Raw genomic sequence first — 19,884 nt, forward strand, 5'->3', positions numbered from 1 at the left:
TGGGCTGTGATTGGTGGCTATGTAAGAAGTGGGCTGTGATTGGTGGCTATGTAAGAAGTGGGCTGGGATTGGTGACTATGTAAGAAGTGGGCTGTGATTGGTGATTATGTAAGAAGTGGGCTGTGATTGGTGGCTATGTAAGAAGTGGGCTGTCATTGGTGGCTATGTAAGAAGTGGGCTGTGATTGGTGATTATGTAAGAAGTGGGCTGTGATTGGTGGCTATGTAAGAAGTGGGCTGTGATTGGTGGCTATGTAAGAAGTGGGCTGTGATTGGTGGCTATGTAAGAAGTGGGCTGTGATTGGTGGCTATGTAAGAAGTGGGCTGTGATTGGTGATTATGTAAGAAGTGGGCTGGGATTGGTGACTATGTAAGAAGTGGGCTGTGATTGGTGATTATGTAAGAAGTGGGCTGGGATTGGTGGCTATGTAAGAAGTGGGCTGGGATTGATGGCTATGTAAGAAGTGGGCTGGGATTGGTGACTATGTAAGAAGTGGGCTGGGATTGGTGACTATGTAAGAAGTGGGCTGTGATTGGTGGCTATGTAAGAAGTGGGCTGGGATTGGTGACTATGTAAGAAGTGGGCTGGGATTGGTGACTATGTAAGAAGTGGGCTGTGATTGGTGGCTATGTAAGAAGTGGGCTGTGATTGGTGGCTATGTAAGAAGTGGGCTGTGATTGGTGATTATGTAAGAAGTGGGCTGGGATTGGTGACTATGTAAGAAGTGGGCTGGGATTGGTGACTATGTAAGAAGTGGGCTGGGATTGGTGACTATGTAAGAAGTGGGCTGTGATTGGTGATTATGTAAGAAGTGGGCTGTGATTGGTGGCTATGTAAGAAGTGGGCTGTGATTGGTGGCTATGTAAGAAGTGGGCTGTGATTGGTGGCTATGTAAGAAGTGGGCTGTGATTGGTGACTATGTAAGAAGTGGGCTGGGATTGGTGACTATGTAAGAAGTGGGCTGGGATTGGTGACTATGTAAGAAGTGGGCTGGGATTGGTGACTATGTAAGAAGTGGGCTGTGATTGGTGGCTATGTAAGAAGTGGGCTGTGATTGGTGGCTATGTAAGAAGTGGGCTGTGATTGGTGGCTATGTAATAAGTGGGCTGGGATTGGTGATTATGTAAGAAGTGGGCTGGGATTGGTGACTATGTAAGAAGTGGGCTGTGATTGGTGGCTATGTAAGAAGTGGGCTGGCATTGGTGACTATGCACGAAGTGGGCTGTGATTGGTGACTATGCACGAAGTGGGCTGGGATTGGTGACTATGTAAGAAGTGGGCTGGGATTGGTGACTATGTAAGAAGTGGGCTGGGATTGGTGACTATGCACGAAGTGGGCTGGGATTGGTGACTATGTAAGAAGTGGGTTGGCATTGGTGACTATGCACGAAGTGGGATGGGATTGGTGACTATGTAAGAAGTGGGCTGTGATTGGTGCCTATGTAAGAAGTGGGCTGTGATTGGTGCCTATGTAAGAAGTGGGCTGTGATTGGTGCCTATGTAAGAAGTGGGCTGGGATTGGTGCCTATGTAAGAAGTGGGCTGTGATTGGTGACTATGCACGAAGTGGGATGGGATTGGTGACTATGTAAGAAGTGGGCTGGCATTGGTGACTATGCACGAAGTGGGATGGGATTGGTGCCTATGTAAGAAGTGGGCTGGGATTGGTGCCTATGTAAGAAGTGGGCTGGGATTGGTGACTATGTAAGAAGTGGGCTGGGATTGGTGACTATGTAAGAAGTGGGCTGGCATTGGTGACTATGCACGAAGTGGGATGGGATTGGTGATTATGTAAGAAGTGGGCTGGGATTGGTGACTATGTAAGAAGTGGGCTGGGATTGATGACTATGTAAGAAGTGGGCTGTGATTGGTGGCTATGTAAGAAGTGGGCTGTGATTGGTGGCTATGTAAGAAGTGGGCTGTGATTGGTGATTATGTAAGAAGTGGGCTGGGATTGGTGCCTATGTAAGAAGTGGGCTGGGATTGGTGCCTATGTAAGAAGTGGGCTGGGATTGGTGACTATGTAAGAAGTGGGCTGGGATTGGTGACTATGCACGAAGTGGGATGGGATTGGTGCCTATGTAAGAAGTGGGCTGGGATTGGTGACTATGTAAGAAGTGGGCTGTGATTGGTGACTATGCACGAAGTGGGCTGTGATTGGTGACTATGCACGAAGTGGGCTGTGATTGGTGACTATGTAAGAAGTGGGATGGGATTGGTGACTATGCACGAAGTGGGCTGTGATTGGTGACTATGTAAGAAGTGGGCTGGCATTGGTGACTATGCACGAAGTGGGATGGGATTGGTGACTATGTAAGAAGTGGGCTGTGATTGGTGCCTATGTAAGAAGTGGGCTGTGATTGGTGCCTATGTAAGAAGTGGGCTGTGATTGGTGACTATGTAAGAAGTGGGTTGGGATTGGTGACTATGCACGAAGGGGGCTGGGATTGGTGACTATGTAAGAAGTGGGCTGTGATTGGTGCCTATGTAAGAAGTGGGCTGTGATTGGTGACTATGTAAGAAGTGGGTTGGGATTGGTGACTATGCACGAAGGGGGCTGGGATTGGTGACTATGTAAGAAGTGGGCTGTGATTGGTGGAACGGCATATTGATTTGGTCTTCCTCGTGGATGATGTGACCGAGTATGAAAGTTGAATGGTGATTGGTGAAGCATAAGCGGAGCTGTGATTGGCGGAGCTCCGTTGTAGTTGAAATTGAGTGGCAGGAGTCACCGAGAGGTGGGCGGCGGGGGATTCTTTTTCAAGGCGGTTCTCTCCGTGTCTGAGGCAACATGGTAGCCGGGCTGGAGGAGAAGGTGAGAGGGTGTTGAGGCTGGAAGGGAGCCGCTGCCGCACTGCAAGTGGTGATGTCTAAGCATGTAAGGAGGGAAGACCATTCAGCTTGGCCTCTAAGGCCCGTTTGCGCTCGGAGAGTGAGTGGGATGGGCTGCAGGTTGGCTTCGGGAGCTTAAGTTACGTGGCAACGAGCGGCTGAGCTGATGCATTTAGCAAATAGTCGATTTGCAGTCCCACATTTTTGTGCATCCACACCTTGCACCATTGCTGAATTATTGCATTGTAGTTTTGAGGGCTCTAATCCGTTGGGAAGTGGCATCTGCTACATTTCGTGTCAGTGTCGGTGCGAAATTGCTCTCACTATTCTGGGCGAACCGTGAATTAGCAGCCACTTGGGGTATTGTTAAAAAAAATAACACGATATCCTAGATTTTGAAGTTCGTTCGCTTTACTACATTGAGGGTAAACTGTCCTTTATGTATCCATGGCAGGGTTAAAGTGCAACATAGGCCCTAAATATCTCACTGGTATCTCCTGGGCGAATTGAAACGGTGCATATAAGTTGCAGATTCGTAGATGATGATGGGGGTGAGGGGAGAGAGAAAAGCCACTGATACTGTAAATAAAAACAAAATGCACTGGTTCAGCAGCACTTGTGGAGACAGAAATGTGAAGCATTGAAGTCTTTTCACACTTTCAAGGTTCCTATTTTAACTTAACTGTGGTGGTGGGGGGGGGGAGTTGGTGCCTCCTGAACGACATTGTCATTTCAATAATATGTTTTATTATTCCTTGCCAATCTGCATTTTCAGTCATTCCCTATCCATTCTGTTCTATTGCAGACTCTGCTACTCCTTGTTTGACATCCTCACTATTTTGCATTCTGTGACAAGTCTCAGTGAATTGTTCAACCCTTGCTCTCTTCTTTCAATCCTTATTTGGTAGTCTGCCCTTAAATAATTTGTTTTGAATCTTCTACCTTGGCATGCTTTTGATGTGTTTAATGTGCTTTTTTGATACCCATAATTTATCAGCACATTCAAGGTATATTTGTTCAGTCCTTGGTCATCTTCCCGATTTAAACATAAATACAAGAACTTTTGATTTGCACCCTGATTTTCATATTCTGGATTCAAATTATTCTTTGCTGTGAACACCCATTTCGTTTCAATTCTTGACCTTGCAGCGAGTTGATGCATACTTTTAAAAATCTAAATAGATCCATGCCAGGAACAACATAAAAATCAAGGCTCGATCAGAAGCTCTTTTAAATAAATGAGTAAATTTATCTACTTCATTATTTTAAGCTACCTTTTACAGAGATAATGTTTCTGGCTGATAACCTCTCATTAGAACTGTTCAGATTGAAAGACTTTCATTTTTCTCTGACCACAATGCTACTCAACCTGCTATTTTCAATGTTTTCTATTTTTATTAATCTACTTTAAAACTGATTATAATAGGAAAAAAGGTAATTTTGTCAAATACAGAGCTTGACGTGTTTCTTGAATTGCAAGGAAGTGTTATTGAATGTGAATCAGTCCAAAAAAGAACTGGGTGGATGATTAGGATCCAGCACAGTGGTTCTCAGCCTTTTTCTTTCCACTCATGTACTAATTTAAGTTTTCCCTATGCCATAGATGCTCTGTGATTAGTAAGGGATTGCTTAAGTTGGTATGCGGATGGAAAGAAACAATTTGAAAACAACTGTTTTAATTGTACTTCATTGATTCGTTATGTGCACGGTTTCATAACTCTAAAGGAAATGGGCCAATGACAATTTTTCGCAAGCTAAATATTTCAGTTACAGTTGGGTCTAGAGCAGTGATTCTCAACCTTCACGCTCACACACCACCTTAAGCAATCGCTTACTAATCACAGAGCACCGATGGCATAGGGATTACTTAAAGTGGTGTGTGAGTGGAAGGAAAAAGGTTGAGAACCACTGAATTATAGCATTAAGTCATTGTTCAGTTCATGATCATGTCAGAAGTTATATGGAATCCTTTTGTTAGATTTAGAAATGCTTGATTGGAAAGTGTAAGAAGCTAGTAGTTTAAAGATCAAAGGTGTGCAGAATTATTTGAGGATAGAAAACACATTCCTGGTGGATTTATTAATCTTTTCCATTGAAATATATGATTATTGTATTGTTCAGAGATATAAAGTAGTAGATTTGACCCCCTCCCTCTAATCTTGACTAGGGCACTAAATAACAAATAATTGAAGTGACACAAACCAATTGTATATGCAAACAATATTTAAATTAATTTTTAAAAATGTAAATGCACAGAATGGTAACAGGCCCTTCCAGAATACCAGAATACTTCAATTAACCTCCAACCCTTATATGATTTTTATTTATTTTGTTTTGAAGGGTGTGAGGAAACTGGAACACCTGAAGGAGACCCACGCAGACACTGGGAGGACTTACAAACTCCTTATAGACATGGGGCTAACTGCTCCCTTTATCTCCCTCTCAAATAAATACATTAGTGAGCAAGGTTACTGATCACTTTTGATAGGAGCTCTATCGAGATTGTCCTGGCCAGCTCCTTCACAGTGTGGTATGGTTGCTGCAAAGAAAAGGATCAGAGGTCAATCCACAGGACCATAAGAGTGGCAGAGACCCCCACCCCCTCCCCCCACAATTAGTGATTTGCTGGGATTGTTGTTTTGAAGATATGACACAAAATCGTTGAGGACTCTTCCACCTTCCACCCTGCACACAGCATTTTTCAGCTGCTCCTGTCAGGGAAGAGATACAGGAGTATCAGAGCCAACACCACCAGGCTGAAGAACAGCTTCATCCCATGGGCAGTGAGTTTGCTGAATGACCAAAGGATCTGCTCATACTCACCATCTTAGACTTTCATAGTCACGAAACAATATTTATTTGTATGGATGAAATACTTGTGCTGCATATGTATTGTTTGTATTTGTGTATGTTTGCATATTTTGCACCAAGGACCGGAGAATGCAGGTTAGTCAGGTTGTACTAATACAGTCAGATGACGATAGACTTGACTTGATATTAGATATATTGCTGAAAACATTAAATATTTGTTAGAAAAACAGAGGGCGTGTCATGTGATGACATGGGGTTAGATTTAAAATCCCTACTCTCCTCGAAAAAGTTGAAAAAATGTGTCCAAAAGTGTTGGAAAAATTAAGAAAAATAGAAGAAAGAAGTTTCTGAAGATTTAAAGAACAATTCAAAATGTCACCAAAGAAAAAAAAACCAGCTGCAGTAATAAAAGAAATTGAGCAAGAAAAAGATTAAGATAAAGAAGAAAGGCCGACCTTGAAGAAGGATCCAGGAGCTGTTTGGAAGGTACTGCCCAGGGGAGATGAGCCAGGAACCGGAGAGACCTTGGACTACTCGTGCATGCGCAGAATACAAAAAAAATGGAGGCAATTTTAAAAAAGACTCGAGGCTTCCAGCTCCAGTGGACAAGAAGAACAAGAAATACGTTCTAGACAGAATGATGAGAAAAATGCAAGAATCTTTTATTTCTACAGCTGATATGAAAAATTACATGGATAATCTCCAGCAATCTAGGATGTTATTAATAGAAGAAGTTACAAAATCTGGAGAGAGTATAACAGAAAACCAGAATTTTACAAAGAAAGTGGGGGTGGGGGGGAATTATGCAGCAGGTGGACAAAAGATTTTAAATTCTGGATGAAAAAATTAAAAGGAATGAATTTGAAATTCAAGACCTTAAGGAACAAATGAAGAAGGTACAAGTTGAAGCGGCTGCAACAAAAGATCAAATAATGCAAAAAATTGATATTTTAGTATAAGGAATAACATAAAGATTGTTGGACTTAAAGAAGGTAATGAAGAACAAGAAATTTGTTTTACAACATTGGGTTCCTTTCAAGGAGACATTGAGATTGAGAGACCACATAGAGCACTGAGACCAAAGCCACAACCAGATCAGAGACCTCATCCGATACTGGATAAATTTCTTTGTTACAAAGTAAGAGAGAAGATTTTGGAACTGGCGGCTAAACAAGACTGTCACCTTTGATTTATAATGGGAATAAGATTTTCTTTTACCTTGTTATAAGTTTTGATTTTTTTTTAAAAGAGGAAAGAATTTAATGTCGTTAAAAAATGTATTATGGGAAAAAGGTTATGCTTTTGTCTGGAGGTATCTGGCGGTTTTGAAAGTCTTTGTTCCAAATGGGAAAAACAGGGTTTTTTTTAATGGAGCTTCATGTAGCAAAGGTATTTGCTGATGACTCATTGCCAAAGAGAGAGGTGATTGACACAGGAATAAGTTGAGATGTAACTGAAAATTTTGAGAGAGTTTAACTGGGAGGAGGGGCTTAACCTATAAGTGATCTATATATGTTTAAAACAGTTATGAATGAATAAGATTGTGCAGTCATAATGCAACTGGGGACTGCATTGCATTTCAAGTGAGTTGTGAAAATGGAGTTGACTACTACGAAATCATCAAACAAGTGTAGTTTCGACTACATCCTGTATCGATCTGGGTTTTAAAGAGTTAAAAATGACATGTGCCTTGGGGGGGGGGGATTTACTCTCTTTCTCTTTTCTATTGTACATCTAGATTAATGAAAAATATTATGAGATGTTAATACTATGAGAATGGGAGGACTGGGTGGATGGACAAAGGATTTTATAAAGTAAATTGAATTTTATTAGTATCAATATAAATGGAATACAGAATCCAATAAAATGGGGAAAATTGTTAATGTATATGGGGGGAAAATAGATATAGCTTTTTTTTTTACAAGAAACTAATTTTATGGAAAAAGCATAAAAAGTTGAAAAGATTGGTTTTGGCATAATTTAATTCAAAAGCTAGAGGTGTGGCAATATTAATGCATAAAAAAATTACCAGTTAAAATATTTGATATAGATATAGCTGGAAGATATGTAACGGTTAATTGTCAAATTTATTCACATTATTGGACTTTATTGAATGTAGATGATGGAAAATTTATTCAACGTATATTTATACAATTAGCAAGTGAAAAAGTAAAAATATTAGTAGGGGGAGATTTTATCTTTGATCCCAAATTAGATAAATCAGATTGTGAAATTATAGAAAGTAAAGTAGTTAAGATTGCAACAGGTTCAATGAAAGATATGAGTCTTGTAGATATTTGAAGAACTCGTCCAACTGATGGAGACTTTTTTTTTCTTTTAGACATAAAACATATTCACATATAGATATGTTTATATTCTCTGCACAGTTACAAGCTAGAGTTTGAAAGGTTGAATGTCAAGTTAGAGTTTTATCCGATCATTCACCTTTAATTTTGTCAATTGCATTGGAGGAAGAACAAAATATAGGATATAAATGGAGATTTAATACAATATTATGAAAGAGAAAAGATTTTTGTGTTTTTAAATTATGGGACAACATTTTTTCTAGAAACATGAAAATTCAATAATAAACAGATTTATTATATGGGATTCTATGATGACACATTTAAGAGGTCAAATAATAAATTATATTTCTAAGATAAAGAAAGAACATATGAAATAGGTAGATAAATTGGAAATAAAATATTAAATTTAGAGAAGGAATGGCATAGCCAAAAAAATGAAGAGAAAAAAAGATTATTGGAATAAAAATATATATAATTTTGTATTGTTTTAAAACTTAAAGTAGAAAGATATAATGAGAACACAACAGAAATATTATGAACTAGATGAAAGAGCTCATAAAGTATTAGCAAGGCACTTAAAAGCTGTACAAGTAACAACAATAATTGTCACAAAGAAGGAAACTGGTCAAATCACCTACAAGATGCAAGAAATAAATGATAATTTTAGGAATTCTTTCTAGAAACTGATGAAAATTCAATAATAAGTTATATTTCTAAGATAAAGAAAGAACATATGAAATGGATAAATTGGGAAAATATTAAATTTAGAGAAGGAATTGCATAGCCAAAAAAAACAGCATTTATTTCAATCATTACCCATCCCTATAACCAGAGAAGTTTTTCCAAGAACTAAATAAAAATATAAGGAAATTTATTTTGAGAGATAAAAAGTCAAGAGTAACCTGGGAAAAAGTAACTTGGAAATTTGAACAAGGAGGATTAATATTACCAAATTTTAAAAATTACAAAGCAGGGCAATTAAGATTCTTGTCCTCCTGTTAACAAATTGGAGAAAAAACATCGTGGGTTCATATTGAATTGAATAAAATAGGAGAAATTAATTCAGAGCATTTTTTGTATAACTGGAACAATGAGTTATTGAAAAAGAAGACATAAGTACTAATCTTTTTATATAAAGCATTTGTTTAAGGTATGGAGCAGAATCCATATCGAAAGAGGAATTAAAAATTATCAAATACCTAAGATGATGTTAAAATAATATCAACTTAATCCTTTTTCTTTGCACAATTCTTTATTTGATACTTGGTACAGTAAAAAGTATACAGAAGATAAAAGATTATTTTTGCGTTCCTTTTTTATGACTTTTGAACAAATGAAAGAGAAATATGAATTACAAAAGAAACAATTTTTTCATATCAATAAATCATATTTTAAAGGGAAATTAGGTGCAAATTTAAGACTCCTGGAACAAGGTCAATTTGAATATATTATTACAGATACATTTATTCAAAAGTGCATTACTAATATGTATATAAAATTGCAAGATACTATGGGGGAAAGAATTGTATAAATCAGAACAATGATGAGAAAAAGATTTTAATATGCAAATTCAAGAGAACTTTGGTCAAAGTTGTGCCAAGAGAGTGTAACAAATACAATTAATGTTAGATATCAAATGGTACAGTATAATTTTTTTACATCAGTTATACTATACGCCATACAAATTAAATGGATTTTACTCAAATTATTCTGATAAATTTTTTAGATGTAACAAGGAAGTAGGGATCTTTCTAGATTCATGTTGGTCCTGTGTTAAAGGAAAGATTTAAGCATATTATTTAGGACAAATTATGAAGATAAAACTACAAAAAGACCCAAAAATATTTTTAGTTAGTAATATATATGAAGCCGATATCAAATTGAAGTTAGATAAATATCAAGTACAATTTTTGAGTATAGCAATAGCAGTAGCAAAAAAATGTGTGGCGGTAACGTGGAAAACAGATGGACAGATGGAACATTGTATACCATTAGAAAAAAAATTACATAATTTAAGGAATCAGATTGGGAACTTTTATAAGATTTGGGAACCATATATGGAATTCATTAACAAAATTCCATCCACATCATCCTCTTCCACATTGCCCACTCCTCTGAATTAATAACTGAAGATACAAATTTATATTAGGAAAATATGAATAATGATTAATATATAGTTTAGGTGTCTTCTCTTTTGGAGAAAAATAAAACAATTTTGAATAATCTTGTATCGAATAGTATTATGTACTATTTATATATAATTGAATGTCATTGATACAAGTGATAAATAAAATTTTCAAAAACAATTGTTAGAAAAACTGTAAACAATGACAAAACAACTCTTCTAAACATTTAAATAGTGGTTGAACATATAATCTGAATGATTGTATTACACTCTTCACATATTTTGTATACATAATTTATTGTGTTACATTTTGTTTAATTATTCTGATAAATAACATTCTCCACACTTCAGTAACAGGAATAAATACATATTTTAACAAGCCTAAAGCCAGTCAATTAAAGGAAACCATTACAGATTTATTGTCATCTGATTGCACAAGTGCAACCCGACGAAATAGCGTTCTCCAATCCTCAGTGCAAAACATGCAGACACACAATCAGACGTAATACACTTACAAACAATACATATGCAGGACAAATATACACTTATATTAAAAAAAATACTGTTTTGTGAATATGAGAATCTCAAATGTTTAGTGTGAGCAGTTCCTTTGGTCGTTCAGCATTCTCACTGCCCGTGGGAAGAAACTGTTTCTCAGCCTGGTGGTGCGGGTTTTGATTCTCCTGTATTTCTTCCCTGATAGGAGCAACTGAAAGATGTGTGCAGGGTGGAAAGCGTCCTCAATGATTTTGTGGACCCTCTTCAAACAATGGTCTTGGTAGATCACTTCAAATTGGTGGGGGGGGAGAGAAACACTCCAGTGATCCTCTCTACCACTCTTGATCCTTGGGTTGAACTCCGATCCATTTCTCTGCAGCAACTGTACCACACGATGATGCAGCTGGCCAGGATCCAGGATGCTCTATCGAGCTTCTGTAGAAGGTTTGCATTGTGGTGGCCGGAGGCCTTCTCAGGAAGTGCAGTTGCTGTTGCTCCTTCCTGACAAGTGCGGAGATGTATGTCCATGGTAGGTCACTAGTTAAGTGGACTCCAAGTGAAAGAAATAAAAATTGTCAAAGGTCAAGAAACATAGAAACATAGAAGATAGGAGCAGGAGTAGGTCATTCAACCCTTCGAGCCTGCTCCGCCATTCAACGAGATCATGGCTGATCTTAAAGTTCAGTACCCCGTCCCCGCCTTCTCTCCGTAACCTTTAATACCCTTATACTGAAGAAATAGATCTAATTCCCTCTTAAATAGATTTAATGAACCTGCCTCTACTACCCTCTGTGGCAATGAATTCCACAGATTCACCACCCTCTGGGTAAAGAAATTCCTCCTCATCTCGGTCCTAAATGGTTTGCCTATTATCCTCAAACCATGGCCCCGGGTTCTGGATTTTCCCATCCTTGGAAACATCCCATCTGCATCCATTCTGTCCAGTCCTGCCAGAATTTTATACGTCTCTATGAGATCCCCTCTCAATCTTCTAAACTTCAGGGAGTACAATCCCAATTTGCGCAATCTTTCCTCATAAATCATTCCTGCCATTCCAGGTATCAGCCTGGTGAATCGCCTCTGCACTCCCTCCATTGCAAGAACATCCTTCCTTAGATAATGTGACCAAAACTGCACACAATACTCCAGGTGGGGTCTCACCAAGGCCCTGTACAGCTGCAGTAAGCATGTCACCATTCTTCTCCGGAATCTTACGCAGGAAAGAAAGTTAAGATCATAGATTGCCATTTGGGGTTGTGGTTAAAGATCTCTGATTGCAGAGATTGCTATAAATGTAAAGTTAACATTGTGCCTGGCTTTTTTTCCCCCTATGTGCGATTGCTTCATTAAAATTGGGATTTTGGTACAAACTCTTGTATTAAAGATATGCAAGTTGTAGAATTAATTCACTTTGTTTCAATTTCTTTTTGATAATTGCAGCTTGTCGTATATCACCGATGTTTAAAATGTTTGAATCACATCACATCAGACTGTTCAATTAAACCCCCCCCCCCCCCCCCCCAACTTTCCTAATTTACAAGAATCTTGTATGGTGACTGAAGGATTGCAAATATTTTGCCCCTTTTTTTGGGTGGAAAAAAAACTAAGCGATTAAACCAGGCAACAAGACCAGTCAGCCTTGCACCATTGGGTAGAATTTGATTTTAGGGCAAAGTTCAATGATGCTTGCAAAATAGGGGTCAATAAATGAGCAGTGATACTGATTTATTAAAGACTATTTGTATTTAACTAATTTAATGGAGATCTTTGGATGTAACAGAGGAAGTTGTTCTTGGCGTTAAGGATGTGGACTTTCAGAAGTGCTTGGTTGTGGGCTACACAGAATGATTGAGCAAAAATGTAAGTCCATGGCAGTGTGGAAACAAAAGTGACCACAGGAGTCACGTGATGGAGTAGTGGCCGGACGGTGAACTCCAGCCCTCTCCAGAAAAGTCGGGAAAAACAAAGGAAAACACAAAGGCACAGAAATAAAAGTTACAGAAAAGTGAGTATAAAGGTGGAAAGAAGATGGCGACAAAAAAAGAAAAATCGAAAGCAACGGTAAGAAGAGAGGAAGAGAAGACAAAGGAGGAAAAAGGTGAAGGCCTTACCTGTCCGAAGAGGCCCGCTGCGGAGAGAGAAACCCGCTCCCTCAGCTCGGTAAATAATGGACTACAAAAATGGCTCGCTGAGCCGAGTAAAAGTGCGCAACCGCGCATGCGCGATGCGAATGAAAAAAAACACACCGACGGGAGGGGGGACCAGCTGGGGAGTCGATCTCCACAGCCGGCAACGACAGCTGTAGAACACCTGCAGCAAGAAGAGACCACAGAAGACAATAGAAACAAGAAAGAAGAGGAGGAAAGGGCACCAAAGAAACAACAAATGGCCAACCCAGAGGAAGAAGAAGAGGAAGAGGAAGAGTACAGTGAAATAGGAGAAGAAGGGAAAGGCAAGACAAAGGATATACTTTCTCTTATTAAAGGATACATGGAGTCATTTAAAGAATGGCAAACACAGGAATTTAAGGACTTAAGAAAAAGAATAAACAACACAGAAGAGAAAATGAATAAAATAGAGATGACCTTAACAGAAATGGGAAAGAAAATGGACAAGATGGAAGAGCGGGCAGTAGCAGCAGAAATGGAGGTAGAAGACTTAAAAAAGTAATTGGAGGAATCTAATAAAGAAACTAAAGAGACACAAGAACTACTAGCTCAAAAAATAGATACAATGGAAAACCATAACAGAAGAAATAACATAAAGATAGTGGGCCTTAAGGAAGATGAAGAAGGCAAGAATATGAGGGAGTTTATAAAAGAGTGGATCCCTAAGACCCTAGGATGTCCAGAACTACAGCAAGAAATGGAAATAGAAAGGGCACATAGAGTATTGGCCTCTAAACCACAACCACAACAAAAACCAAGATCTATTGTAGTAAAATTCCTAAGATATACTACAAGAGAAAAGGTACTGGCGAAGACAATGGAAAAAGTAAGAGAGGGCAACAAACCACTGGAGTATAAAGGGCAAAAAATCTTCATTTATCCAGATATAAGTTTTGAACTCCTAAAGAAGAGAAAAGAGTTCAATACAGCAAAGGCGATTTTATGGAAGAAAGGGTATAAATTTATACTAAAGCATCCAGCGGTATTGAAAATATTTATTCCAAGACAACAAAACAGACTATTCTCGGATCCAGAAGAAGCACGAAAATTTGCAGAACAATTACAAAAATAGACTGAGGGATGAAGACGGGTAATGAGAGCTAAAATGATCACGATTGATATGTATGCGGGTAAAGAGGTATAAGAGTGAATAGAGATAATGTGCATACGTGAATGTATCTGTACTTAGAGGAAAATATAGATAGTATAGACAAGAATTAATAAGGGAAGGTAATGGAATAGAGAGAATAAGGAGGGAATTAAAAGAGTGACCTTTGTGACATATGAAAAGTGAAATCTTTTCTGGGGGGGGCGGGGTGGGGGGAAATAGCGGTCACTGCAAAATCAGTTGATGCTTGCGAGTGGATTCGCAAATCCAAATGGAGAGGGGAGATGTGGTTGTCCGATGGGGATAAAGGACAACTCAGGATGGGAAGGGGAGATTGGGGATAAATAAGATAGAAATAGGAGAATAAGGAAAATGTTGGATGTTGTAGGAATGTTGTCCAATAAAGAGTTGAAAATAAGAAAACAGAAATGGAAAAGGAGGAAAGGTAATGATGGAAAAACGGAAAGAGAAGATAAACAAAATATAAAAGGGCTACGCTGAACTATATGACTTTAAATAGTAAGGGAATACATAACCAAATTAAAAGGAAGAAACTACTAAATTTAAATGAATAAATGTATTCCATTAGAAAAAATAACATATAGGTTAAGAAATAATATTGAAATATTCGAACAAGTATAGGAGCCTTACATTAAATACAATAGCGAAAACCTACCGGGGACAAACATTACCTAAGTTGATGGAAGGAGAAGGAAAGAAAAGAATGGACTCAGTAGAATTTCTGGTGTATTTTTGTTGAATGACAACATTGTCTGACTGGCTTAATGCAACCTAGATTGTATACCTAAAATGGATGAGAGGGGGGCGTGGGGGGGTGGCTTGGGAGGAGGGGGGGGGGGGGGAGAAAAAGTCACTGTATATGTGTGAAAAAGAAATAGTGTATATCATGGCTAATGTGATTTATGGTGTGAAAAATAAAAAAATTTAAAAAAAAAGAAACAAAAGTGACCAAGGGGCAGAGAGCAAATGTATTTGCTTCTTGTATGAAGAGTGATATATTTCTTGCTCCACCACTCACTCCCCAGCTCTTTCCTTATTGCTACGCTGTTCATTCAATGGGTTATTAAGTACATTAAAAACTTGGCTTATATAGGACTTAACAACAATATTTGCCAGTGATATAAAATGTCCAGATCTCCATGAGATTGTCCAAAATAGTATTGCAAGACAGAAACAGATTGAAATGGTAAACAAGTGAGAATGAATTTTAAATTAGTTAGAAATGATAATGGTTCTTTTCTGTTGGGATGTAATATATGCTAAATGATTGTGTTTTTAATTGAGTGGTGGAACGAAAAGACCATTGGGTGCAAATTCACAGATTTTTCAACAGCATAACATGCTGGAAAGAGTTTTTTGCAATCTAGCTTTTATTAAAAAGACGATCAATAATCTGGATCCATAATTTTCCAAATCAAGCACAAAAACAAAATTGTGCTAACTAGAAAATAATGGTTGAGACCCAACTAGAATTTTGCAGATAATTCTGGGGATTTTACTTTGGGTAGGATGTCATATGTGTAGAGGTGGTTACAGAGGAGGTTTTCTAGAATTTCTTAAAAGATTGAAAGACTGTTTTATAGAGATGCTTGTAAAGCTTCTCCATCAACCAAAGGCAGCTAAATAAAAATTTGATGGATACATTCAGAGTTTTAAAGAGTTTTGAGACATTAAGAATGATGAAACCTAGTGTTGGAAGAGATGGCAATTGGCAAAAATTACTCTGTCTGTGGTTTCGTCTCCAGAACTCCTGCAGCTTCTTCAGCCGCACAGACACCTGTTCGATCCATCAGCAACCCAAGGTCCAGATCCAAACTTCTGATGCATTCAAGAAACCAGTGCCAAAGGCCCTTTGGGAGCCCTTTTCACTCTCTTGAATCTTGACTCTGATATCTGGTTCCCATGAGCCATTCACTAGCAGTCCCCAGTCTATGCCAGTTCTCTGACAGCAAGTCACCCACAGTCATTGTGGAACTGTCAGTCACTGAGCCTCTAGCTGGCCTGCTACTGGAGACTTTTGGAAGGTTTTTAAAAAAAAAAAAAATACCAGAAAGTTGGAACCCCTTTTCTGGTCAATTGCTTTTAAATCTGTATTTATTAACAAAGGTATTGAAGGTATTAAGTGGGAAAGGCATACATGTTTAAGTCAGCTGTGACCTTGTTGGAAAGCAGAGCAGGTCAAGGGGCTAACTCACTCCGGTTCCAGTGATAGTGTCTGATAAAATGTTAGAAATAGATTTAGGATTAATTTTCAAGGGGAAGTTGGGTAGTAATTTGAAGGAGGCTATTAGTTGCAATATGGAAAAACAGGAAGTTCAAGTAGTCTGATTGTTTTATCTTTTAACTTTATCTTTTGGTTTGCATCCAAAAATATTGTGATTTATATGTATGTGTTTTTTTTTCATTTGTTTTGTGATTTGGATTGTAAATAGAATGGGTGTTTATAGCACTATAAATTATAGTATAATTAGTGTTTTTAAAAAAAATCCTCTAAATAGAAAATGGAAAAAAAACTGATCATGTGCAAATGCTTTTAAATCTCTGGTCTCAATTTTTCATGATGGCTGCTCAAACTAAATTGAGCTATTGGGATTCATATTTTAAGCAACACCCTAAGGGCAATTTTTTTATTTCTCACTCAGAGATAGCAGCTAAAGATGAAGATAACATCTATAATTAGTATTTCACCATTTAATTTTTTCTGAGTTTATAATCAATGATTTTCTTGTTTATGTTGCATGGTCAAGGTTTAAACCTAGTCTAGTATAAATTAAATTTATTTGCATAATGTGAATGTGTTTTTCTAATCACTTTCCTTTCCATGTCTTTGCTTCTTGTATGAAGAGTGATATTTAGATTGCCATGGCATTGGATGCAAGGTTCACCACCTTTAAGGAGTTCAGTCCTTTAGATTATTTACTTAATGCAATTCCAGCAAAAGTACAAAAAGGATTTCGAAATGTACGTGTGCATCTCACAGCTCTTGATGCCAACAAGGACTACATTGCCGTGGGCAGTAACATTGGCATGCTTTATCTCTACTGCAGACGGGTGAACAAAATGACAAAATATAATTTGGAGGTATGTTTTGCCATCATCTTACTGTGGTAATGCAAATTAAACTTGTTAGATCAGATGCTGCAGTCAGTTAGATATTAGCTTTTTATTCCTATTGAATTCCACTCACAGTGATGTCATGGGACTCTTCACATTATCCTTCCACCAGGATTTTTGTGCACTTGCTTAGAGTAGTTGCATTGCAAGTTGTACTCTGCATTGACCCTTCCTAAGGCAAAGGTAATGCTAAAGGAGTTAGCAGGGTCATGGGATAGCATTAGAAATGCTGGGTGTGGGGCGGCAGGGGAATTACTTTCGTTAAGAAACAAGTCCTGTGACCTTTCTGCCGAACCCAATTTTGTATCTGCTGGGGAACCTTATGGACATAAGCTACAAATTAACAAAATTCCAAATTCAATTCGTATTTATCGTTTTGTCCATAGCAAAAAAATGCATAGCGGTGACCTGGAAGTCTGACTCCCCTCTTCTTATCAGTAGGTGGACTACCAAGATGCACGGCTGTATTCCCATGGAAAAAAAGACGTATAATCTTAGAAACCAACATAACATCTTTATTAAAATATGACAGCCATATCTGGCATACATGGGAGTACAACTGTAGCCACATCCTGACAAAAGTTACCAATAGATGGATTAACAAAAGAAAGGGGGTGGCTCCACGGCTTCCATCGTTACTCGTCAGAAGCGCTGACACCACACCCAGCCTCTTTCTTTCCTTTTTTTTTAAACTGGGCGGGAGAGGGAGAAACACAACACGTATGTAGATTGTTGGGGGATATCTGTGTCTTTTGTAACAATCTGTGATGTTATCTCCTTGTTTATTGATGGAAAACAAAAAATAAAATATTTTTAAAAAATGTCCTATGTAGGCTTCAGGAGCATTTTGCAAGTGCAGTTATTTTTTTATTCACTTGGTTTTCTCTATTTTCTTGTGAATAAAGTCCCTTTAAGTCACCTTTTGTCAGATTGCCCTCATCTTCACTGAATTTAATCTAAGTTGACTTTGTTTTAATGTAGGCAGGCCTGTTCATTTATACATTCTGGTACATTTACTTTGGATTTTACCAGAAGCCAATTCATCTTTCCACAAACTATCCCCAGTGCCAAAATGTCCAGTTGTTCCATAATAAAACATGATGTGCTTGGGTGTTTGGAACAAGAATTTGTGATTCAGTTCCTCAGACTTTTATTTTGTATCATAAAATTATCAGTGGTAGGAATGTAGATTTGACCATTCTGCTCCTCGTGCCAACTGTGTCATTCAGTAAGGTTGTGGTGGGTCTATTATTGTTTACGTCCACTTCCCTGCCCTTTCCCCATAACCCTTTTACTGACTATAAATCTATTTCAGCCTTGAATCTATCCAAGACCATTCTCTCCACAATGATCTGTGCCAAGGAAACTTGCAACCCACAGAAAAAAAATTATCTTAATTTTGTCTTAAATGGGCACCTTTTGTTCTGAGACTATGCTCTCTTGGTCTGTATTAATCTATGAGAGAAACCTGCTCATAGTCTTTACCTTGTCTCAACTCCTAAGAATCTTAATATGTTCCAATAAAATAATCTATTTTCTAAATTCCAATGCATCAAGTCCTAACAAGTTTCCATGAGCAGGATAACTCACCCTTTCTGGGATCATTCAAGGAAACCTTTGAACAGCCTCCAAAGAAAATAATTGTTCACAGTATTCTGGGTGTGATCTCACCAATGCCTTGTGCTGTTTCACCAAGACCTCCCTACTTTTAGTCTCCAACTTACTTGAAATCAGGGTCATCATTCCATAAGCCTTCCATTAGTGTGCTAAGATTAAAAACATGAAAGTTTGCAGAATCCATGATTGAAGAAACTCAGCAGGTCAAACAGTGTACTTTAAGTAGCAAAAATAAAGATACTTAACCAATGTTTCAGGCTTGACCCCTTCATCAAGGTATCATGCCATGATGAAGGGCTCAAGCCCAAAACCTTGGTTATGTATCTTTGCGGCATAAAGTACATTGTTTGACCTGCTGAGTTTCTCCAGCATTGTGTGTTTTTACATTAGTGTGCTAACTTTGTTTCATGCTTTTGGACTTCCAAATACCATTCTGCTGAAACTGTTTGTAATTTTTGTCTCATTACTCTTCAGCAAAACAATGATAATTTTTGAAGAAGAATAAGCTCCCTCACCTAACCTTTCAACGTCTCTCTAATTCCTTATGAGTTGCTGTCTTACTTTTTTTTCCATAGATAGTAAACTTGGCTGTAACATTTGCTTTATTCTACCGACTTTAATGTTGTAAACGGTTGTGTTTAATGTTGTAAACGGTTGTGTTAGAATTGATCCCTGTAATATTTCAATGGTCACAGGCTACTAACCTGAAAATTACCCCCTTATTGCTTTTTCTCATGCCCAAGCCAATATGTTAGCTCCAACATCAAGAGTTGCTATCTGGTGGCAACCTTTATGTGAATTGACTTCACGAGGTCCAAATACAATACCTCAATTCAGGTTGGGTCTTCAACAAAAATCTAATAAATTTATTGACTAGCCTTGTTGATCAATTACAATGCCCAAATCTGATTTCCCATCTCTCCCGCAATCTATTTAATCCAATTTTTGGGCTTTGGTCTTGGAGCAGGAAATACATAGTAGAAATAAATTTAGTTGCATTCCCCTTTCAAATTAGAACCTCCATGATTATGTGCATTGGTAGGGCCAGTAATGGTCCCAACTTATCCCTTAAAAAAGATCGTAATTGGAGATAGCAGAAGAAGGTTTTATTAGTCAAATTACATTTATTTTTTAGTTTCTCAAAAGACATGAATAGGCTCTGTTGATTGTAACAATCCTCAATACATCTGATACCATTTTGGTAACAGGTTTTTAAAATTCTATTCCCCAAAGTCCTGGGTATTATTTTGAAATAAAGGTGACATTGAGGATAATTCCTCTTTTT

General features: G+C 37.9%; 1 protein-coding gene across 1 annotated transcript in view; it reads left to right on the top strand.

The window, feature by feature from the left end:
• The first annotated feature begins 2,708 nt into the window (after positions 1 to 2,708).
• Positions 2,709 to 19,884, top strand: part of tecpr2 (tectonin beta-propeller repeat containing 2) — a 79,531-nt gene continuing 62,355 nt past the window's right edge. Inside the window, exons 1-2 of the mRNA XM_069916456.1 lie at positions 2,709 to 2,814; positions 16,713 to 16,949. Of these exons, the coding sequence (XP_069772557.1) occupies positions 16,731 to 16,949 (219 nt within the window). The 5' untranslated portion in view covers positions 2,709 to 2,814; positions 16,713 to 16,730. The remainder of the gene's footprint in view (positions 2,815 to 16,712; positions 16,950 to 19,884) is intronic.

This window comes from Narcine bancroftii, chromosome 2 (genome assembly GCF_036971445.1).
Source record: "Narcine bancroftii isolate sNarBan1 chromosome 2, sNarBan1.hap1, whole genome shotgun sequence".
In the NCBI taxonomy this organism is placed as follows: domain Eukaryota; kingdom Metazoa; phylum Chordata; class Chondrichthyes; order Torpediniformes; family Narcinidae; genus Narcine; species Narcine bancroftii.